Here is a 25,964-nt window from a genome sequence, read left to right as displayed (position 1 = left end):
TATATTGAAGGAAAATAAAAGACTTAAGACTCGTTTCCACTTAAATAGACCCGTATACTTGTACATTATCAACACTAGAAACTTAATTAATTCTATTATCATTAAATGGTTCCAAATTATAACTACTCACGATGTTAATAGACTTATTTTCAATAAAAAAAAATTAAAAACAAAAAACCAACAAAAAAAATGTAATGATTTTGTAGGGATATTGGCATATATAACAATACACTTATGCTCAATCTCTCCACATCTTTATTGTAAAATGATAATTTGCCATATGGCGGATGTTAACTCTCCATTGTTCTCTGTATTTACTGAGTTTACGGGGCTCAATAGAAATTATTCGGATTAGTGATCCCATTCACAGGGAGATTATTTAAATACTGTATAGGATTATTAATTCAGTAAATATCATCTGACAGCCTGTAATGATTTTTAAGAAGTAGACATATCCGTTAGTACCCTCGAATAATCAGCCCTTATTAACAAGTATGGTGGCAATATTGATATTTAATTGATTTTGTTTTCCATTGTTTACTTGTGTCAAATAGTCATTAACTGTTTTTACGATACTGACGACATGTCAGCACCTGTTGTCAATGGTGATGTCAATCACAATTTCTCAATTGTTTGTAAAGGAAAATTTGAAATAATGCCAAGTTTCAGAATACAAATTTGAAAAGAAATGCTAAGTTTCAGAATACAAATTTAAACCAAATGCTGCATTCCACACATTTTTATACCAAAATTCTTTTCTATGGAAACACAAATATAATTAAATCCGAGAAATTTCTAATTAGTAAAATACCTAATAAACTATACCGAGATAGAACAACAAAGCCATTTTCAATGCTTATTATCGAACATTGTCAGGGTATGGCTATAATAAAACCAGCTTAGCTTGTAATAAAGCAGAAAATACTCATAATGGAATGAACAGTTCCACCAAGTTTGGACATTCTACCCCATTTGGAAGCAGGGTCAATGTGTTCTAAAATCTCAACCAATCAAATTGCTTATCTGTGCTTAGCCTAAGCAGAAAATGCTCAAAATCGCACTCAGTCAAGACAATTCCATAAGGAACATCTACCTCTAGAATTAGAAGCAGAGTCAATGCTTTCCAAAAGTGCAACATACAGACGGACCGGCAAACCTTTTATTAACAGTCCCGTGCCTTCTCTGAATAACAAAACGAAAAGCTCATCATCAAACTCAGTCAAGACATTCACCTAATGAATATCTTCAACAATTTTAAACATTCTAGTTCAATTAGGACCTATTTTAATAGTTCCCTGCTTTCTTCGAGTAACAAAGATCATTGTAGTCTTTGAAGCGGTATGATTTAACGCAAAATGCATAATGGAAGTTTAAAGACATCAGCCATTTACTGCAGCTTTACCGATCTGAATTATTCATTTACAAGCATGTTTATGCAATTAACACTAAACTGTGTATTTTTTAGCCATAAAAATGAAAAATTCACATCCTTAATATCTCCTGTATCATATTTAAGCGTACATTAAGAAAAATGCATGTTTGTTTTTCCAGCCGGCATCTGCTCATTCGTGGATCACGTATTCAATATTATTTACACGAGCTCGAGTCCGCGATTACATAACCATTATCAAATCTGTTACGTTATCAAAATCTATCTTTTGCTCATTTTTCATATTCAACATATGGCCGATCATGGCAGCAGTGTTCACTTCTGATTCCAACCAAGACATCTGTCCCAACATTAATTACTCCTTTATTTTTCCCATTATTTACTTTTTACGTCTATCCCCCGTGTCAACTCGTATGTAAGCCGTCTGCAAGCTGAGGTAATAATTAAACAGCAATTGGCCGACAGAGATTTGTACTTGCGTGACTTATAATGGGTCGTCCTCATGTTTCAACTAACATGCAACGGGGATGAAAGTGTGTGTGCATGTGCATGCAAACGTTTCCATATTTCTGACAAAACACGCAGGTTTTTAACACCCTGTTTACCAAACGTAGTTTGTTCATCCACTTTGATCTTTTTGAAAAACCAAGCAGGTTTGTAAAGAGATTTCCGTAAAATAATTTATAAATTTGCCTCATAGATTTTCCCCCCAAATTATCACATATCATATCAAAAACAGGCAAGTATTATGCCAAATTCAAGCCTATATTAAATCTCACAAATTGTTTCACAGTCACCTCAAAATATCATACAGTAAAATATGACACTAGAGTTCAAAGTTCAATTGGCAACTTAATGTCTCCAGGAGAACATTGGAAACTAAAATTTTGTGCGTCCTCTGTGTCTAGTGCATGTTACAGAAACGCAACATAACTATCGCTGCGATAGTATGGATGTGAATAAACATGGTCAAGTGGCAAATGTAAGTCTCCAATAGGATGATGCTCATGTCTCCCCCCTCCCCTCCTCAATTCCGTTTTATCTGACACTATCTATAATGTCTCTTTTTTGTGTCTAGTGCATGTTGCGGAAATGCAACGTACGCGACAATAGTATTGATGTTAATAAACATGGTCAATTAGAGGCTACGTGTTAATGTACGACATGATTACTTTAAAATAAATATTGTTACTGTCATTCCTCCAGAGTAATCTTCAAATCCGACGGGAATCCATCCAACAATTTCCACAACGAGAAAGTGCAATTATAACAAGTGTTGAAACAACAGGACTCCATTCATAGCAGACGTCGAACTCTTTGATGTTTTCTGTTCAATGCCATTTTGATTGACAGAAAATCAGTGTATCGGATAAAATCGATAAAAATAGCGTCTGATTCTCAGGACAGGTTTGCATGACATGGATACAAGGATGACGACATCCCAAGTCGAACACAGAACTAATCAAAAACACAATTTTACGATACCTTTAAAAATGTTTACAGAATTGAGACAAAAATTTTGTTGTTAAAATATGAGGGGAGTTGAGAGATAAGATAGCTGCTGATGGATATACGCAATATTTCCTTCATGAATTAACAGGAGAGAGAGAAATGGGGTTTAATGTCCACTCAACCAAAACTAGGTAATTTTGGGACTAACATATCTTTCAGTTCCATCTGTTATCGTTTGTTTTATTTCCACTCAAAATGTATAGACGAATCAACCTTGATTTTTCACACCATCCGAAAATACAGCCACACTTTCTTTGTCAGCTTTGCAGGTCTCACCCCAAATGGTGAAGACTGGGATTCATAAAATCCTGAAAGTTCTTCTCTGCCCAAACCTGGACGGATGTGAACAACAAGGCCTGGACTACCACCACTCCCCATAAAAGGAATTGAACCTCAACAGAAAACTGATATAAACTCATAGAGATAATGGAGTGCTAAAAACCCAACTCAAATCCTTAAATATTTTTAATCGTCTGGCCGTGTTGCCATTTTGACAGATACAACCTTTAATCGATTTTATTTTTAACTTTCTTTCTTCATCTGGTCTGTTTGCCATTTTTTTACATTACTCTGACACGTGGCATGTTTCAACAGAAAAAAATGGCATCGGTATTTAAAAACATTGAACAGGAAAGTTTCTACTGACAAATTATGTCTGAAACTTTTAGCCAATATGACAGAATTTTTTTATTTTTTTTGTTAGGTGTCAGTGATGTTGTGTTATTACATGTCAAATTTTGTTTTGATCTACAGACATTTATGAATTAAATTAAATAAACAATAATTTGAAACAAGAGTTTAACCTGCTACTTTTCTGCACCGACTGGGCGAATGAAGACGATCATACACAGTACAGTTTGATATGAGAAAAATTTGGCCCCAACGGCGGAACTACGGCCTACTCTTATTTCAAATTGAAGAGTTCTTTTATGTGCAGACCATTGTGTACACAGGGCCTTGTTTTTTTTTAGCCCATCCAAACAACTAGATAAGGGTGAATTTTTACATTGTTTGAATTAGCTCACAGGAATCTGTTCTAAATAGTGCACGGGTGTGTGGGGGATTTGTGGGGGAGGGGGGGTAAAATTACATTTTTTTTAATTATCACACAGGGGTTAAATTTCTGTTGTTCTAATTATCACACAGGGGTTAAATTTCCATTGTTCTAATTAGCGCAAGAGGGTTAAATTGTGTTAAAGGATAGAAACAAGACAGTAAGACAAGATCTTTGATTTAAATCAAATTGTTAGTTTTGTTTGTAAGTAAATTTGATGGGCGCCGTGCCTGGAATAGATCAACAGGACATGTTCTATCACCACATGGCCCCTGTTAAATAAACTATCTTTATGCTCAATCTTACTGTAACAAAGTTCTAGTCTAAATACTACTCGACAATCTGCCCAGTCAATCTGTGCACCTTAATATATAAGATCTCATGTAGCTATAGCTACATTTATACAGTCTACTACTTTAAATTGTTGTTTTGGGGTTTTGTTTTAAATTTGTTTGGATTAGGAATCTTGTTCACTTTTAAGATTGAGAGAGAGAGAGAGAAGGAGAGAGAGAGAGTGGGAGTGAGAGAAAGATTTTAATTCTGTGTACTTTAATATGTAAGATCTCAGGAAGTCATAGCTACATTTATACCATCTTCTACTTTAAATTGTTGTTTTGGGGTTTTGTTTTAAATTTGTTTAAGATAAGGAATCTTGATCATTTTTAAGATTGAAAGTAAGTGGGTGAGAGAGAGAGAGAGAGAGAGAGAGAGAGAGAGATTGTAACTCCACTAAAAGAGAGAGGGAGAGATTGTAACTCCACTAAAAGTGAGAGAAAGAGAGAGAGATAGAGAGAGAGTTTAACCCCACTTAATAGTACAGGGGCACTGCACTCCTCCTAGGTCATAGCAGCGCTGTCTGGGCAAAATTTCCCTTATAGCACACTAAATGGCGGACACTAATTATAATAAACCCTATTTTATTTTGAAATATGTATAATAAACCAGCAATTGTATTCCATATAAATGTTTGTTGCCTTTTTTTTTAAGGGCTTTCAATTCTAGCTCACAATTATCTTAAATAAAATATGGGATTTTTTTCTTGTCGACTTTTAAGAGAAAAAAACTTGAAGATTTATGATTCAAATTACTGGGGTGATTATCTTTTCTCATCATAGCAAAGTACACAACATTTTTTATAAAGAAAAAGAAAATTTATGACGAAATGAGCAGCCCCTTCTAGATGGTGTTGCAAGAAACACTGTTGGCTGAGGTGCTATCGCGAAGATATCATTGAGCTAACGACCGTCTGCAACAAACCCAAGAGCTGAAGTGGGAAATTATTCATTGAGTCAGCGACTGATCAACATATCGAGACAATTTAGATCTGACAAAAATGACATTCCTCTCATAAATTACGAAACAAAACAGTTAACTTGACTGGATACGAATTGCCCCGATAGTTACTCAATCGTGTTAGCTTTTGTTCAGACGCTCGTCCACATACCTCTCTTTCTCATGAAAGCTTCTAAATCACAGCTCGTTCAATAACTGCTATAAAAGAGACACATCCGTCCCCTCAACATACATTCTTCTCCATTTTGTTCCGATTTACATGTTTAATAATTGAGATACTTTTTTTTGTGTAAATTTCTACTACATTTTTTGATATTAATTATTTTTGTTGTAAAAAAAGTTTTTATTACAGAAGTTTTTTGTATCAAAGGAAATTTAAAATCTAAATTTAAAACTGGCCATTTTTAAATTTAATAAATTGCACTTTTTAAATGAATCTTAATCTAGCGTTTCTTTCATTAATATTATTTATTCATTACTGACTTGCATTTATTGTAGCTGGGTTTCAAGTTTACATTGGTTTCTATTGATTTCAAATCACCATCTTTATATCTCTAAGAAATATAAAGTAATAATAATAATAATTCTGCTATCTTTTCATAGTTATCTCATTCTTCACGAAGATGTTTTAATATTTATCATTAGATGGACAGGCGACCCTACTCCTTGAAGAACTGAAAATTAATTCAATTTGGCCTACCAACACTCTTTTCTATAAAGTAATAAATATTTTTTATATTTTTGAGGTATCTGGATTTTTTGTACTTTTAACTCAAAACAATAAAATTAAAATAATAAAAAATAATATTTCTCTTGACATAACAACTGCTGCCTTATTAGAAAAAATTCAGGATTTTCTGGCAACGAATGGCGTTTTATTTGATGAGTTTCAATGACTAACAAAGCTTGCTATTAATATTTTATGAAGGAACATTATCCAATGGTAAAAAAATGCCAATATCATTTCTGAGTTGTGTTAAAAGTAATCCAGCGTCATCATAAATAGTGAATCAATCAGCATTGATTCCGCGAGACCTCCGATTCTTGTCCACTCTATTTAAAAAATCACTATTCAAAATATTCATAGATTTAAAGAAAATTTGTGATAGTAAATATTGCCGATTCATAGAGAATAATGTTTTGCGTAAGGTTTTTTCTATCTTCTGCGTGAAGCAATTTATTTTAAATGTATGGAATATTGGTAACATGCATAAAGGGATTGAATTGGATTTAATATTGGAAACGATTGTATTAAAGGACTTGGTATAATCTAGGTTTCCCTAATTTCATATTCCATGTCTTAAGCCACAAACTTAAGTTCGCAATATTAACGAGACGATAAATCATGGTGTCTGCAGAAAAACGATGTAAGATATGGCTAGCGTATAATTATTGTCCAATGAACATTTTGATTTTAAAAGGGAGGTAAGCAGCATAGCACTTAGTAATCTAACATCGTCATACAGAGACTGGATGTAGTATCCTCGAATAAGACACTTTAATTGGTGCAAGCTACAGTATGACTGTGGCAAAAGTAGCATTTTAGAAATCTCAAATTTGATATCAAAAGGTGGTTTGGTGCTAACAATTTTTAGAATTTAATATCGTTTAAGAACATCTTAGAGGTTCAACTCCTGGAAATTCCAAATTAATATGCATATTCAACAATTAAAGGTTGATATATAACAAAATATTCTGATTAGCAAAAACTTATATTCCTTTACTGGTATGTCTCAAGTGGAATAGTGGACTGGTGGGTTGACAAGGAGTAGGGTAACCTTTCCATTCTTGTGGGTTCTCTGGGTCCTTTGGTTTCCTAACATTGTAAAAGTCAAAGACCCCTAAATTAAATTGAACCATACTTGTGTGGAGTGTACATTAAACACACTCTCTCTCTCTCTCTCTCTCTCTCTCTCTCTCTCTCTCTCTCTCTCTGTTTTTATTAATTCATTTTATATTCACCAAAAAAAGTTTATAATAGTTTTTGTTAACATTGGATATCCTTTTTCTTTCTTTTAGCTAGCCATGTTTTCGTTTTTCCTAAAGCAACTGATGGTTTACTTCGTCTCGTTTCACGACAGGTAAAGAAACTTCACTTAAAGGCAAATAATTACATACAGATTTAAATCAACAGGATGATGACTTGAGACTTGACAAAAACTCGAGATTCAATTTTCAATGTTTAGAGGTAGAATTGGTTTGTCTGTCCGTCCATCAGTGTTAGAATCATCAAAGTTTTTAATCTAGAGACCAACGGAGCAGAACTGGATTCAGTTAAAATTCTCTCGGTAGCTAATCATAACACAACTGGTCTAGATTGACTCTTTCATCAGCAACGAGACTCCATTGCTATTTTCCTTGCTAATAGTATTTGTCAATCAAAGCAATTCACAGACTATTTCCATTTTCTTATATTCTCTCTTCGTCTTCAATCGGCTTTTGTTGGTCAGGTAGGCTACGAGGTCGGGGAGACAAGCTCCAATCTTGCTGACGCGATCTCATTTGTGTTATCAGTTTTAGCGCAACTTTGTTATTTTTTTTTTAAAGTTCACGAAAGGCTGTTTTCACGTTTGAATAATTTAATTACACTATTTTCACACTTTTTTTCTTTGTTTTTTTTCTTCATGGTTGAGAGTGAGCCTCGTATGTTTCTTTCATATCTCATGTCATTTATTAAATATAGTAGAAAAGACACGCATTATTACATAATTTACACACTGTCGTATCTTCTGGTCCCTCTCTTTCTTCCACCATGGTCACCGGGCTATACTATATACCGGAAAACACCGGAACACATCCGGAAAACTATCGGAAAACACCATGTTATACTGAATACCGGAAAACACCAGAAAAACACTAAATACCAGAAAACACCCTAAATAGGTAACCCGGAGCCTGGTCCTCTGGAAAACACAGAAAAAACCTAACCCTAACCCCCCTGCACACAGAGGACCAGGCTCCGGGTTACCTATTTAGGGTGTTTTCCGGTATTTAGTGTTTTTCTGGTGTTTTCCGGTATTCAGTATAACATGGTGTTTTCCGGTAGTTTTCCGGTACAAAGTATTGCCGATGGTCACCTGTTCAGAAACATTTTTTTTTACTTTTACCAGAGAAATGAAATGGGGTTTAATGTCGTGGAAAGAGTAAGACAGAGGTTCAGCAGATAGTAGCATATGGGACTAAGATAAAGATGAGAGAGGTAATATAGGCCTAGCCTGTTCCTCAATCCTTTTCTGAGAATAAAATATTGTTTATAAAAAAAAAAGATGGAGAGATTTCTCAATAGTTCACTTTACAAAAGATTGTGGGAGCCATCACGTGTATATGAGTATGGTGTCTGGTCGTTTGAATGGGACACCCCCCCCCCTCAAAAAAAACCCCAAGGTCCAGGCATATCTTTATCCAAGGTGTGTTCAAACCATACCAGTTAAACTTGAGGAGTCTTTAATGTCCCCTGCCACTATCATTCCTCGCTTTCCACCCTGTGTCTGCTTTATTTTACTGGCCAGAAATTTTTTTAATACTTTAAGACGTGTAGACAGCTACGTAAACTTGAGTCATTTGTTATTCTTTGTTTCAATGGAAGAAGAAAACGACTTCTGCATAACTCATGAAAATGCCAATATCTATTAAAACAAGGAATGTGCATTGCTAGTCGCCAGACGGTGTTCTGGAACGAATTGTGTCTGCACCTACTTAATTACCTCGGTGGCGAAATGCGCCATCTTGGCAAAGTAATTTTAAATATCTTGTCTATGCTAAGTGTTTCTGGTCAGTTTCTTGTGTTGTTTCCAATTCTTGTCTTGGTCTGTTTGTGTCTGCTATAATTGCTGTACAAGTGTTCTAGCTGATAACGTCAATAGTGTTTACGCCTACCATCAAAATCTGCTCAACGTCACACGACAACAGTTCAAGACTTTTAATCAATTTTTACTGTTTTTTACAAATTGGTCTTTTAAACAAATAACAATTTTTGATAGTTTTTCTATTATCTTACTGTTTTTTACAAATTGGTCTTTTAAACAAATAACAATTTTTGATAGTTTTTCTATTATCTTAAAATAAACACGTGAAGAGAGACAAACACCAAGTACGTTTTTTTTCCTGATATACGAACAACTCACAAAATAAACAAACGCTATTAAAACGATAAATTAACAAATCTCCTAAATTGAAATTCTTGCGCAGGGATACACTCTCTTGAACCATTGAATAACCTGAGTTCTGTTTTTATTCTATAACTACATGTAAATCTCAAAATACACTGTACTATTCGGATTATCAAAAACAAAATCACCAATAACGTTAATATCATTCATACGTGTACAACCCATTGAATAACCTATGTATTCAATCGCTGTATTCAATGATATTTGATTGTATTTACATGTAGTTATAGAATAAATTAACAAATCTCCTAAATTGAAACAAGGTATGTTTTTATGAATTGAAGTTGTGTTTACTAATTCAATCCGCAATCCACCGCCCTTCCTGAAGTATTTTTTTAAATCGAAATCTTGGCTGTTTACATGAAGGCTGTATCATTTGTTTCTTCAAGCTTTAGGCAGATAACCATATATATATGTTGCTTCTTATTTCTTTAAAACAATTTAAGAACAAAAAGCACTTGTTTAAACTTCTTTTGGTGCTACATATTCTAAGTTTTGACATTTTAAACAAGAAAATTAACATTTATTTATTTGCTTGATAATGATACCTGTATGTGTATCGAAATGTAGTATGTTAATAAATTCACAAGTAGTATACCCATATAAGTGTCTTTGATTTGTGAAATCTATTTCTATGTCTTATAAGGATTTAGTAATTAGGATTTTGTTAATATCAGCTTTTCCCGTCCTTCATTAGCCAGTCGGAGCAGAACAGTAGGACATTAAACCCCATTTCATTTCATTCGTTTTGTTAATAATACCTGTACTTTGTCATTTGAACAGCCATTTAATGCAAGATACATTTTATTTTTATTTTACACCAATCAAAAAAGACAACAATACTCTCGACTACTAGATTAAATTACGCTATTTCTCCACCAGAACACAGTAATCATCATGTCAAATTAGCGGGGAGATTTCTTACAAAAACAAATTTACTTCAATCTTGTCAGAGTTACCTTCCCTGTAATCATGTACAAAAACAACATGGATGATTGACGCATAATTATACAGGAGACAGTTTGTCATGTGACATTTTATTTGCATCCTGGGAACTTCGGACAGGTGGGACATGCCGTCTGTGAATTAAAAGCTTTCATAAATTGGTTGAAATAGCATCATACTGATTGTATTATTTTGTTGTCATGGAATGAAGAGGTTGTATGGCTATCTTTACAACGAGGGTTGATACAGAAAACGATGACGTTAAAAACCATTCAATTTCATTATATTTCTGAGACTGATTCCAACTCCTTAGCATTATTAGGTGTCAGAGTCAAATCAAGAATGTTAATAATAATAATAATAATGACTTTATTTGAGAAGGGTTGAAGATTAGGCTATAATAGCCCTTCTTACATCCTGCCCTTCATAGAAAATATTTTACAAAAGATATAGACTGATGCATTAAATAACACACCACAATAATTTACAATAGAGGAAAATATATACAAATCACTTAAAAGATCAATTTAAGTATATATGCGAGTTCATAAAACAGAAAGTTTGAATACATAGATACCCACCCACACTCCCCAGTAATTGCTTGATACCACTTCTACTAAAGTTATACATTATGATTTACTTTTAACAAACACAAAACTTTTTTCACCCACACTCAAACAGTCCTTGATACTGTCGAAGAATTCCTTGTATGATTTATTTGGTTAATTAGTTAAGAGGATTGGGATTCTTGTATCAAGGTTCATTAAGACAGTTGGGGATTATAACCAATGGGACTAATTTCATGCTGTGATATGGGCAACCACATTAAAGGAGATTATTTATATACCTTGAATTGTTAGGATGTTAGAAAATAACTACATACATATACATCATATTTTTGCCATAAACTCTCCATGAAATACAGGGAGCCATGATGGTGGCTCTGTGAGTTATGCTTGCTCACTAAGCAGGAAATCCAGGTGTTCGCCAAAGAAGTTCCTCAGGCTTTTCAAGTCTGGTATTCCCTTGTTATCAGTGGTGCAGAACAGTTTCTAGTCACTTGAATGGGATGAAAAACCAAATTCTTGTGTGGACATTGGTGAGGTTGTAAAAGAAACCCTAGCAGCTGGATTTAATGAAGAACCTCCTTTGAAGGAATTAGTAAGGGACAACCCTTGAAGGAATGGGTAGGGGATGTGATTCAAAGGACTGGGTAGCGGATGTCTCTAGAAAGACTGGGTAGGGGACAGGAATCGAAGACTGGATAGGGGATGTGATTCGAAGGACTGGGTAGGAGACGTGAATCGGTGGATTGAGTAGGGAACACTTTTGAAGGATTGGGTAGGGTATGCATTTTGAAGGATTGAGCAGGGGAAGGAAGGGGGACATGATTTGAAGGATTGGGTTGAGGACATCCTTTAAAGCATTGGAAATGAAATGAAATGAAATGGGGTTTAACGTCCTACTGTTCTGCTCCTAACCTGGGCTAATGAAGACGGGCATATGCCATACAGTGTGCTATGAGGGAAATTTTGCCCGGGCAGCGGCACTATCGCCTACTCTTATATCGAATTCCAACTGCCAAGGGATCTTTTACGTGCATTCTAATGTATACACGGGACCTCGGTTTTTCGTATCATCCGAAGGGCTAGACAGCTGTCCTTGTCAGGCCCTTTAAAGCATTGGAGTAATGAGTGTCCCTTGGAGGACTGGGTAGAAAGTGTCCTTTGGAGGATTGGTTATGGGAACATTTTTTGAAGGAGAGGCTTTTTGAAGGATTTATAAAGTAGACACTTTTTGAAGGATGGGTTGGAGATGTGTTTTGAAAGATTGGCTTGGGGACATCCATCAAAAGATTGGGTAGGGATCGGCCTTTAAAGGATAAAGTAGGGAACGGTTATTGAAGGAGGCGATGGGGCACACTACTCGGTACAATAGGGAGGAGAAGCACTTTAACTGATAGGGCAGGAGACAGGAGAACGGTAGTAAACACCAACATTAATTGTCTCCATTAAACCAGGACTGAGGGCCTGTCATGGGCCGCTGTCTAGTCATTTGGATGAGACGGAAAACCGAGGTCCCCTGTATATATTGCCGTGCATGTAAAAGATTCCTTGGCAGTTGGAATTCAATATAAGAGTAGGCCATCCGCCATAGAGCCACTGCCCTGTCAAAATTTCCATCGTAGCACACTGTATGGTGTATGCTCGTCTTCATTAGCCAAGTCGGAGCAGAGCAGTAGGACGTTAAACCAGATTTCATTTCATTTTCATTTAACCACGTAGCATCATAAAATAATATAAACTACACTTTACGAGAGATGGGTGTTATTTTATATTTTATGATAGGGGGTTGGGTTCATAAATTCACGTTTTTATGTCAGAGGTTGGTTCGTAAATTCACGTTTTTTATATTCCCATACAATTTATACAACACAAGATTGTCTGAGTAACCAATTAAATCAACAACTCTGTTTATCCTTCTGATTATCTTTCTTTATAGGCCTAACGACTCCTTTTATAACTTTTATTTAGAACTACATGATACTATTCCAATAAACTAATAAATGCCATTTTAAAATCTGTTCTGGTTTTACACGATATGTTTTTATATGAAGGCCGAGTTAATATATAATTAGAAATCATAAATGCCAAACATTACAATACACCTGGTCTGTCTAAAAATAGTCGCTATAAAGCCACACACAGTTGCCATGATGCACATGCAGTTACCATTATGCATACACAGATCCCATGATGCTGATGTGGCCATGATGTGCACACCATTACCTTGAAGCTACACCATTGGTGGGAATGAATGCACCTTGTTGCCATGAAGCCACACAGTCTCTATGAGGCACACACAATTGCCAAGAAGCACATACAGTTACCAGGACGCACACACATAAATCTGGTGAGTTTGATGACCAAGTGGTTTAGATCATTATACATGTCATCACTGCAAGTGTCATAGTCCCACATAATATCTACAAGACATCCAACAGGATTGATTGTGTAATCTTTAAGATTTTATTTGGGTTGTCCAATTTCCACCCACTGCTAAAGACAGATCAATAGGCCCAATAGAATTAATGAAATAATTAATAACAACCCTATTTTGATTTGAGGAAACACTGCAACTGTATCATTTAATCTTGTGTATTTAGCACTGACTTCTTTCATATTCATTTAATATCAAATCTTTGTTTAAAAATTTGTAAAATTCATTCAAAATCACCCCAAATCATTTAATTTGTACTTGTGTCCAGTTTAAAACTGACTAATTTTGTCCAATTTACAAATATTTAATTTCCTGCCCACTGTTCCAAAATTAATCATTATACATCAATAATTTTATTTTTTAACAACAGATTAAATGATACCTGGATTACAGTGTTAGATCCCGTTTTTATTTTTGTCTCTCAATTAGATTGCATTCTCTCTCTCTCTCTCTCCAGATTAATTGTATGCCATATATAAGAATAGTTTCCATTCCACAAGAAGATACTATGGGTGCTACTTTCGTTTTATCACATGCTAGTTATGGTTAGAATGAGTTTTATCCTGACTTCTGCTAGAGATAAAGGACGACATTATTTATAGCTAGGTACATTCTTACACTTGTTCACAATGTATACACACAGATCTGACAACATTCTCTTCCGTGTAAAAATAGATAACAACATATCTCCATCTTCTGGTATTACCGTTAACCATCATTTTTTTTTTACCTTTCTTTACCAATCACAAACACAGCGATGGCTGCTCCGCCAAAACAGAAAACACATTTATTAAAAGAAAATCTCAAATCTATCTTCTCACTATTGTGACATTCGACGCACGTTTCTCACATGGATAAGATCACACTGTGAGCTTAGTTTGCTAATTTTTGCATTTTTTCCCGAAAATGCAGAACGCTTGTGCTACCCCTTCAGACAAAACATGCAATATAATTTGTTAAATGTCGGCAGAAAGACAGAAATAAAACAAATTCTCAAAAACAAAACAAGTAATTAAGTGTAGCGTTTGTGAAGAATTCACATTTTTATAATTTCACTGGCAGTGATTTGACTAAGGAATATACATCATCTAAAGTAAATCTTTGAAGAAAAAAAAGCTTTAAATACGAATTTTTTTGTGTATTCTTGATGGGAAACATCAAGATGTATATCAAGTGAGCTATGGAAAAAAAACCCCTGAATCTGGAAGGGTTTGTCGGAACATGATAAACGCACCTTTGTCATCTTTCATAAGTACTACGTGTCACGTCCTATACAGCATTTTCCAGAAAATGCAAATAATGCACATACTTACACCACATATACCAAATATTGTTGTAGTATATCATTTGTTAAAACCATCGTCAAGTAAAGAGTGGTCAAATTTTTGACTGTCCATCCATAAGACTAAATACTTTGAAGTGTTCAATGCAAGGTAGAAGAATTTTGCCCAGGCATCAGCCTTTCTGTCTCGCCTACTCGTCATTGAATTTCAATTGTTTAACAGGCTTGCCATTGTGTACACGGGCCTTGGGTTATTGTCCCATCCAAATGACTAGACACTATTTCCTGTCATGGGGTTGTTTTATGTGCACGGCAATGTTATCGTGGATGGATCTCAAGTTTTTTTTGTCCCATCCGAGGCACCATATGCACTCACCTGAGAATGAAAAATTCTGATGGTTCTTCTCGAGCCACACTATCATTGAATTAATTCCTTGAGTAGAAAAAACTATCACATTCCCTCAAAATTTCTTAAATTGTCAAGATAAAATAAAGATTTATGAAACTGTTAAAATATTTTTCGGTGGTCTCAAGCCTGCTGTTTTATTGACAAAATTCTGACACTTTTCACAGCCATGTGTCAAAAATTATTAAAATAAACGGATTTCTGCAATTTGCCAAAAAATGTTATTACATCTAATCAAATTAACCAGGCGTCTTCCTGCGGCAATTATATTTTTTTTTTTACTTTTTCTAAAACAGCACAGCAATTTCTTGAGTATTGAATCTGGAGTTATTCCGTGCTCTTTAATGGGGGATCCCTGGTGAGTCTGTTTAGATTGAACCAATCTCCTTAAATACAAACACACAACTATCCAGGGCCATAATAGCTATAGGGGGTCTTAGTTTTATAAATCTTGAGTTTAACTTTTTGTTATTCGACACTAATTGTTCTAAATAAAAACTACAGTAATATTAGATTTTAACCAACAATAGTTACCATTGCTTATCGTCTTTTGATGGTCTGATGATAAGTTTGTCAACTACAATGTTGTGAAAGTTGAATCTCTAAGGAATATCAATCCAAAAATAGGAGTGAAAATTGAATCTCTAAAAGGAATGTCAGTCCAAAAATAGATGTGAAAGTTGAATCTTTAGAAGGAATATCAGTCCAAAAATAGGTGTGAAAATTGAATCTCTAGAAGGAATATCAATCCAAAAATAGGAGTGAAAATTGAATCTCTAAAAGTAATGTCAGTCCAAAAATAGATGTGAAAGTTGAATCTTTAGAAGGAATATCAGTCCAAAAATAGGTGTGAAAATTGAATCTCTAGAAGGAATATCAATCCAAAAATAGGAGTGAAAATTGAATCTCTAAAAGGAATGTCAGTCCAAAAATAGATGTGAAAGTTGAATCTTTAGAAGGAATATCAGTCCAAAAATAGGTGTGAAAATTGAATCTCTAGAAGGAATATCAATCCAAAAATAGGAGTGAAAATTGAATCTCTAAAAGGAATATCAGACCAAAAATAGTTGTAAAATTGAATCTCTAGAAGGTCTATCAAGCCAAATCATAGCTATGAAAGTTGAATCTCTAAAAGGAATAGCAGTCTAAAATGGTTCAATTCCATTTGGTACTTACAAAGATGAATTGAAGAGTTTGTAACATTTTCTGTGTTTCCTCATTTTTTTCTGCATCATCTCATCATGAAATTGACAGTTTGTCAGTCATATTACATACATTACCACGAAGCATGATTTTTAAAACCTTATCCAGATCCTTTTTTGAGTTTTGCCTATACTCTCTATCAATCTCTCCCCCCATTTCTCTATCTCTATCTCCATGTTTAACCCTATCTCTCTACCCATGTTTAACCCAATCACTCTATCTCTCCCCATGTCTAGTTCCATCTCTCTATCTTTCTCCCCATCCCTCTATCCATGTTTTACCCCATCTCTCTACCAATGTTTAACCCCATCTCTACCCATGTTTAACCCCATCTCTCTATTTATATGTTTAACCCCATCTCTCTATCTCTCCCCATGTCTAGCTCCATCTATCTTTCTCCCCATGTTTAACCCCATCCCTCTATCCATGTTTAACCCAATCTCTCTATCTCTCCCCATGTCTAACCCGAGTCTTTATCCCCATGTTTAACCCCACAGCATATGTTTAACCCCATCTCTCTATCTCCATCCCCATATGTAGCTGTATCTGTATAATAAAGCTGATGAAATAATTAATGAGTTTTATAGAAACAGGTGTTAAATCTTTCCCTGCATACAGTAAGCTAAACAGGTGATGTGCTTACATATATTGTTATATACTACACATGTACACAGGTATAATAACCTAGAGTGGGGGTGGGGGTAATTATTAAACATACATTTGTTAAAACACTCAGCCATTATCATTTGCATTTTTTGAACCATTTTGAGATTGATATTAATTTTACAGATTCGGCTTTCAAAATATTGTAGTTTATGGTGGATTCAAAATGCTTCAAGTAATTACGATCAGAGTTTTTGATATACGAGTAAATCTGATAAAACTCATATTTGAGTAAATGATACATTTGTTATCGAATCGGGACCACACATCTCAATCTCTGATAATTTTACGTAATTTCTGATGACTTCGAGTTCGTTCCATGCTGAGCAAAAAAAAAAAATATTATGAGATCCTGGCACGAGGAATTTCCTCATTTTTTCTCTCTTCTATATGAGAAGTGATTATCAAGGTTAATATTTATCTTAAGAGATAACAGCATGTTCTAATAAATATCAGATTATATTTACGTAGTAGAATCGTGTACTATTTGACCCCATGTAACGAGACCCTACTTGTCTAATTTACCTACGTCCGCCTAATTATAAATATATATATGAATATACAGGTATTATATATGTATATACCGTAGATATAAATCAAAGAAGCGCGGGGATATTTTTTATTAATATCATATGTTATATCAATAAATGTTCAGTAGTTTTACCATAGTAATATCTAATATATCATACATCTTGCGTGCACATGGTGTTACGTCCAATTTAAAATATACCTAAAGCCCTCACTCTTCTGCTTCCGCTGCAGTGTTGTGCAATAGCTCAGCAGTACAGAGAGAGAGAGAGAGAGAGAGAGAGAGAGAGAGAAATGGAGTTTAACGTCCACTTGACACAAACTAGTTCAATTTGGGACTAACATACGATTCAATTTTATTTCAATGATTCACTTGCGCGTAGGGGTCTTTAGCAGTGGGAGGAAACCCGAGAACCCGGAGAAAACACACGAGGTTGGACAGGCGATCCTACTTCTTGTCACATACAACCAGGGAATCGAAACCAAGCCAGTTGACTCAATGACAGACCTTATGATACAACATGGCCATCCCTCACTCCCCCCCTCCCCCTCGGATGTAATAACATGCATTATTGGTTACGTAAAATCACTTCCATAGACAATGATCATTGATCTCAATATTACAATCCATCAAGAACAGAAACCATTTTTACACTCAACTTTTTCGAAATTAAAACTCAAAAGACAAAATCACTGAATCATAATTTCTCATCTATTTTTGTTTAAAAAGATAAAAAGATATTGAACGCCAGTCTGTGGGTTAAAGACATTTCCTATTAACATCTTTCCCATCTAGTTTTTTATATCGTATGTAATAAATCTCTATGAAATATATGATATATCTATATCCAATATATTCCCCAAGATAATCAAACCATTCTGTATGTATTGACAGTAGCGATTTGTTGCTGTTAGACCCGACTTGAACTCTATAAATCAAAGCGATTCACATGAAGTAAATGGCCATTTATAAATCAGATAAAACAAACTATGGTCGAATGTTGATAAATATCTCTTCCATATACAAACTGTGAGCAGACAGACACAGTGTGTCGTCTGATTAATCTTCATTTATAATATTTCTGTACAATGATTAACAGATTTATACAGGTTGTCCCACGGTAGGGTAAATCATACAGTCGTGGATCTACTATGATGAAGCATAAGCTTCAGGGCCCCTGGTTGTGAAGGGTCCCATTAACAGCTTAAGCGGATTGTACTGGGAAAATGATACAGGGTTTTCGTATCCAACTTTTCTGGAACAAGAAGCTTAATGAAGACAAGTATAGGCAGTGCAGTGTGCTTGGAGGGAAATTCTGTCCATAGTTTAGTGAATATGGCACTGGATTTGGAGGGGGGTGGCCAAGGAACAGTATCTAGTCAACTGGATGGGCCGTTAAATTTTTTTAGAAATGTGGTTTAATGTCCACTTGACTCAAACTAGGTTCAATTTTATTTCAATAATTCACTTACGCGTAGGTTTTTTTAGCAGTGGGAGGAAAACGGAGGACCCAGAGAAAACCCATGAGGTTGGACAGACGAACCTACTCCTTGTCACGTATAACCGGCAGCTGACTTAATGACAGACCTTATGATACAGCGCGCACATGCTAACCATTCGGCCATCCAACCCCCTAAAAAATCCCAAGATATTAGTTGGAAATCAAAATAATATATTCAAGCAAAAAATTTCCCTCATATAGCAAAGTAGGATGTTACAGAACATTTCATTTAATTTCATTTGTTCTTCAAAGCTCTAACTTCATGTACATTTTGGAGTGCATTTAAAAGAACCCATAACAGTTGGAATACGATGAAAAGAAAGCAGAAACACATCTGTATCGACAAAATGTCTGTTATAGCACACTTCATTAGCCTGGTTGGTGCAAAAAGGTAGTACGATAAACTCCATTTCATTTCATTTAATCCACTAGATAGCACTAAATAAAAGATAATCAAAGCAACTTTTGACTTCAAACATCTTTGTGTTTTTTTAATATCAAGAATGATAAATCTGACAGAGTGATATAATTGTCATTAACCACAATTGATAAATGTAAGAAATCACCATGGTGACAGTTGTAACAGGAAATACAAATGGCTGATGTCTGATTCTGTCAATAACAGATGAGTCCCTAAGGATTTAACCCAGAAAACTAAAAAAAAAAGGAGAGACTTTATATTTCTACATCAATGATTCCTGTTTTTACAAGAATACCAGACTCCTCACCGCAGCCTGGAATGTTTCTTCAGTAAAGAATCCCGGTGATTGATTTGCGACAAGTCGAAGGTCAAAGGTCACCTATTGTCTACCCTGGTTATCAAACTGCAGAAGTATGTTGATTTCTCATTTAGGTTAGAACAACATCGTAAATACTTATTATTTCTGTTTCCCTATCAAAACCTTTGAGAAAAAATTTCTTTCTCAGATGATGGACGACTTCAATGGAGTTTTGCCAGTCAGGTCAAGATACTAATCACACTATATATATATTTAGGTCATGTAGCGTTAAAATTGTCATTTTTCATTTCTTTATTACTAGATATGCCTAATAATTCATTTAATTCATCAAAATATTCGCGTTTTGGGAAGATTTAACTAAAATAATATTTTTTTTTTTTTTGGTGACATTATAACAACTAGGCACAATTCTGTTAACTCTGCAGTAGTTGGAGGTTTCCATGGTAATGGGCAAAAATATAGACACTTGAATCTCTACTCCCTCAAAATCAATCTGGCCCTGAGTTCACAAAGCATTCTCAGACATAAATTAAGAATTTACTCAACTTTCAATTATGAGAAATATCTTTGATACAGAAGCACAAAACTTTGCACATAGTTTTTTATTGATGTATTTGGTACATTAAAACAACGAACATTTTATAAAGTGCTACATTTGAGTTAAAATAAGGCGAACAATTTGGAGTAAATTCTTAACTTAAGTCTGAGATTGCTTTGTAAACTCAGGGCCTGTCCAGTAGGTCTATGAACCAACTATTTTAGTAAATGCAATGAAAACCTTGCATCAAGTGCCCCAAAATTAAATTGGAATGTAATGTCATAGGACAACATCGATGAAGAGGGTTAAATGAGGACATTTTGAGTTGATACAAGATAACGAGGAAATCTTATCCATGTTTTTGTCGTCAGACGAACAAACGTTAACAGGTAATAAATCCGCACCTGGTTATAATCTTCAAATAACCATAACTTCTGTACCTCACGTCATCTTATAACGATCCTTCTACTATATAGTCAACGGGGATTAACATTTTAAAGGGAGCTTCGACTATAAATCTTTAACTCTCGGCTTTGTGCAATTCTGTTTCTTGACACGATCTTTGATAACCTCGTCCTCTTTCCTTTCTTCTTTACAATAATCTCAGGTCGTAAATTAGTCCAAATTTAATTCCACTTCTTAAGGCTGGACGACCTTTTGATCTTTTAATCAGTGATTGGCTGATACCTAGCAACAGTGTTGTTATAGCGTCATTAAGGTGTCATGGCTAAACATACACCAGTGTCGTTAATCTCCATTTGAAATTGTTATTTATTTAAATTTATTTCCAGTTGACTCCAGTTTTACTCAGATTTCAATCCAGTTCAAAATACTATCAATATTTTCAAAATGATACAGACTAGGTATCATAGTGGTTAGGTGGGGTAAGGCCTACGTTCCCAGTGATGTAGCAGGGTGGACCTGCATTAATTAAATTGAAGTCAATGAAGGAAAGGAAAATATTTACTTCATAATTAATTTGTGATTGTATTAAATTATTTTTTAACATTCTGACTTCTCTTTGAATTTACTAATGTCTCCCTAAGCTTACTGAACAGAGAATGCAGCAATGCATGAAATTTGACCTCTCCTTCAAGTCTCCCTATGTCTCCCTCACTTCTCCCTATTCTGTCTGTCTGGAGAAGTCACTTCTCCCTAAAATTTGTCCCTAGTTTCAGCCCTGGGGGGGGGGGGGGTTAGGTGAGGGTAAGACCTAAGTTCCCAGCGATGTAGCCGGGTGGAGCTTAAGGGGATAGGTGGGTGGGTGGGGGGGTAAGGCATTTTGATCCCTTTGAGGTAACAGGGTGGAGATTAGGGGGTTAGGTGGATGGGGGCTAAGGCCTACGGTCCCAGTGGTGTAGCAGGGTGAGGATGAGGGAGACTAAGGCGTGGAGTCTAAATTGTGTAGCAGGTTGTGGAGGTGAGGGGGGGGGGGTGTGAGGCTGAGAATCTCAGTTGTGTAGTGTAGCAGGTTGAGGAGGTGAAGGAGAGTGGGGCTAGCAGTCCTAGTGGTGTAGCAGGGTGAAAGCATCAGGAGGATGAGGGTCAGCAGTCTCAGTGGTGTAGCATGGTGAAAGAGTGAGGAGGATAAGGGCCAGCAGTCTTAGTGGTATAGCATGGTGAAAGAGTGAGGGGGATAAAGGCCAGCAGTCTCAGTGATATAGCAGGGTGAAAGAGTGAGGAGGATAAGGGCCAGCAGTCTTAGTGGTATAGCATGGTGAAAGAGTGAGGGGGATAAAGGCCAGCAGTCTCAGTGATATAGCAGGGTGAAAGAGTGAGGAGGATAAGGGCCAGCAGTCTCAGTGGTGTAGCAGGGTGAAAGCATCAAGGGGATAAGGGAGGGCAGTCTCAGTGGTGTAGCAGGGTGAAAGAGTGAGGAGGATAAGGGCCAGCAGTCTCAGTGGTGTAGCAGGGTGAAAGCATCAAGGGGATAAGGGAGGGCAGTCTCAGTGGTGTACTAGGGTGAAAGAGTGAGGGGGGATTAAGGCAAGCGGTCCCATTGGTGTAGTGGGGTGAAAGGGGTGAAAGGGGTGATAGAGAAGTAAGGCTGACAATTCCAGTTGTGTAGTATATATAATATATTGTGTTTAAAGCATGGGGTGAAATATAACTTTTCTATTGATTTTGTGTTGATATTATTTCACTGTCTACTCTGATCCGGCCTTATGGTTAAGTAAGTGCAAGTGGGTAATTTCTGCTTTGTTTAAAAGAGTTTGTTTGTGTCTGTGGTTTTGAGATAAAAGTTAATAAGGACTCACCTAAATTTATTGTTATACCATAAAATGGCTGGTTCTGGATTGCCTGTAATTTGACATTTTAAAATAATATCAGATGCGACTTTTATCTCTTCTCGTTTCGGTCTTCGTAATTCCACAATTGCAGTCTCTTCAATCCCTGAAAAAAATAAAAATAAGGCGATTATAGAAACAATAAATTTACAATATAGCCATCTATTATCCATTTTCTATAATCCCAGTTTATGACATCTTTTGCACCACACGGAAATCTTAAGGGAAATAAGTCCGCTTTTTTATTTTTATGAGTTAAAACTCTCTGTAAATTATATTCCTCACTATTGTCGTAAACGCAGGGGTTTAATATCCGCTTACACAAATTAAGGCCACACTATTTTAATATCTGCTGACAAATTGTTTTAGCCATTTCGAGACTAACATACCGTACAATTATATTTTAATAATTCTATTGTGCATAGGGGTCTTTCCATGGGAAGAAACCGGAGAAAACCCGCAAGGCTCGACAGGCGACCCTATTCCTCATCACATACAAGCTGGGAATCGAAACCAAGTCACCTGACACAATGACAAACCTACAACGCACACACTTTAATCATTCGGGGGGATCACGTGGCTAAGTGGGTAAGACGCTAGCTCGCTAGCCTGGAGGTCAGGTGTTCGATCCCTGCATTGGCCGAGAAAGTTCATCCAGATTTTCCGGCGTGGTTCTCCCTTGTCAGTGATGCAGGACGGAGGGGCTGACAAGGAAAGCTGTCTAGTCGTTCGGATGGGACGAAAAACCAAGGTCCTATGTACAAATTGGCATGCACGTAAAAGATCCCTTGGCAGTTGGAATTTGATATAAGAGTAGGCCGTAGTGCCGCTGTCCGGGCAAAATTTCCCTCACAGCACACTGTATGGCGTATGCCCGTCTTCATTAGCCCAGGTTAGGAGCAGAACAGTAGGATGTTAAACCCCATTTCATTTCATTTCATTTAATCATTCGGCCTCTTATTACCTCCCGAACACAAGACCCAATAAGTGGCTATTTCTTTATCGAGACTCAAAAAGAACTAAATATTCATTTGGCTTGGCCTAAGAAGCTCATTTTTAAGCAAGGTACTGGACATAAAACATGTTATCATCTCCCAGAATCTCCAGGCTCCTAGATTGTCGTGTGGTCAAAAAAAATCCCCACAAAACACGCTGTCAAAGATTTCTGTAAGAAGATTATTAATCAGGATCAAATAACGCGTAATACCTTAAGGGACAAGGGGGATTGACAAATATTGTGGCGATTTATGACGAAAAATTCTTCCACATAAAATAAACCACCAAAAGAACGTCCAACAGATAGTTAAAGGAGCTAAATCGCTAATATTTGGGACCTACAAATTGACACAAATGGGTCGCAACATATATAATAATGGAAAAAGAATGTAAATAAACTGATTTACATTCAATCGTTTCCGTTTTTACTCTAATTTCAAAGGAGTTATGTTTGGCGAAATACACCAGAAGTCTCAATCCAATGGCAATCTCTAGCATCGGGTTATTCAAGTCTACACCGATAGTATTTATTGCGCATGCTCTCCAGATAAGAATATGGGGTCACCGTTTGACATGACTTGTGGAATATGTCTAGCCTCGTTCTTCGAGTCGCTTGTTACAAATTGCGCTGAAACACATTATGGTACACGATTCATGTACCAATCGTAAAATGTTTATTTTGTCTTCAATATTGGATATCAGAAGCCCATCTTTTTCTGGTAAGATCACAACACCAATGTTAATTAAAATTGACAAAAAATTTGTGTTTTCCTTGTCGAAGGTTTTGGATGATATTGAGTTAAAGACTTGGCTACTTTAAGGTGTACAAGAATGTCATCGTGATATCCAAGGTGTTTGATGACTAATGCAACAATATCGTGATTCACTCAAATCTTTTTATGATATAAATTAAAGTTTGTGATCGGATTATGGTTGTAAAATCTCTTTTATACCATCACCTGTTTTTAAGTGCAAATCTCCAAGTTATCTCCAATAGTTTGAAGCAAGGCTTAATTTCAATTCAAACTTTTTATCAGGTGATCAATTTTAGATGGATTTTGTTCACTTCAAGGTCATTTTGAGACCAACATTTGGTTCAATTTTAATTCAATAATTCGCTTGCACGTAGGGGTCTTTAGCAGTGGGAGAAAACCGGAAGACCACGAGAAAGCCTAAGAGATTGGGCAGGCAACCCTACTCCTTGTCACGTACATGCATCCTACCATCCATATGCCTAGACTTGAATACCTACTAGAATACAAACACCAAAAAAGTCAAGGGTGGGGGAGACATTTTGCACATATCTTTTGCTACCCCGACTCTTAATCCACACCCTAAACACCACAAAATATCGTAAATATTTTGCTCGATCTTCCAGACATTTATGACACTGACTTTTGATCAAGGTATTTATTATGATCTAACGATCTAAATATAAAAACTTCAAAGGCATTAATTTCTAGCATGTTTAGATATCAATTGATATATTTCCAATAATAGGCTCATAGATCAAAGGGGGATAACTCATATCACCTTTGTTCTCAAGTTTCAGGTGTATAATATTATCAGGTATGTAAACAAACACATCATATACGTTTAGGCCATACCAATTTGATTTTCTGTTCTTCAGGAACACCTGTTAAAATTTTCCTTCTTCTTTCTTCGGTAAAAAGACAAATTTAAAACCCAAAACAATTTGGTTGCAGTATTCAAAAGCTTATTGTTCCAACCCCTCTTCTTGTATCAACAGTGAAAAGGGGGGGGGGGATATTTTGCATAACCATAGCTGCAAAATTGTTATGTCCGCCTTGTTAAACTCTACCATAGCATATAACATTTATCTATGGTACAAATTTTGTATTACTAATTTGGGGGCCCCTTTAATATTGGTGCCCCTTGCTGCAACCCAGTCAGAATTTTACTGCTTCTTTCTTCGGGAAAAAAGACTAATTTAAAATTCCAAATCATGTGATTTAAGTGGCTAGTTATTTATTAAGACCCTGACCTGAAGAACAGGTAATCATATTGGTGTGGCCTTACCTGTGTGTTATACCTCTGTAACAATAAACAACGCACAAACACAATACTCTGGCTTTATCATTTCTTGGTTTTTTTTCTGAAACTGACAATTGTCTGTCTCTCAAGGAGGAATTATAAATACGCAGTCAATTTGAGAACCGAATTTACATCACATTTAGGACCGTATTATGCAAAAATATCATTGGGGCCTTTATATTTTTTAAAAAAATTTTTAAACAATATTTTTATTCAGGATGACTGAATGGGATTGGGGAACCCCTCTACCTGTATAAACAGTGAAAAGGGATTGGGGAACAGGCTAAGCCTATGTAAAACCACTACTCTACCTGTATCAACAGTGAAAAGGGGGCATATTCTGAAGTATGATCCCTGGTTGCATAATCATTGTTGCAAAATTGTTATTCCCCCTCCCCCC

The 25,964-nt window shown here is 35.8% G+C and overlaps 1 protein-coding gene across 3 annotated transcripts in view; it reads right to left on the bottom strand.

The window, feature by feature from the left end:
• LOC126820416 (inactive tyrosine-protein kinase 7) overlaps positions 1-25,964 on the bottom strand; it is a 173,296-nt gene that overhangs the window by 66,235 nt on the left and 81,097 nt on the right. For all 3 annotated transcript variants that reach the window (XM_050548341.1, XM_050548342.1, XM_050548343.1), the window contains exon 3: positions 22,484-22,619. In XM_050548341.1, coding sequence (XP_050404298.1) covers positions 22,484-22,619 — 136 coding nt within the window. The remainder of the gene's footprint in view (positions 1-22,483; positions 22,620-25,964) is intronic.

This window comes from Patella vulgata, chromosome 5, assembly GCF_932274485.2.
Source record: "Patella vulgata chromosome 5, xgPatVulg1.2, whole genome shotgun sequence".
In the NCBI taxonomy this organism is placed as follows: Eukaryota; Metazoa; Mollusca; class Gastropoda; family Patellidae; genus Patella; species Patella vulgata.
The sequence above is the reverse complement of the archived record's forward strand: the minus strand, read 5'-3'. Positions and strand labels throughout refer to the sequence as shown.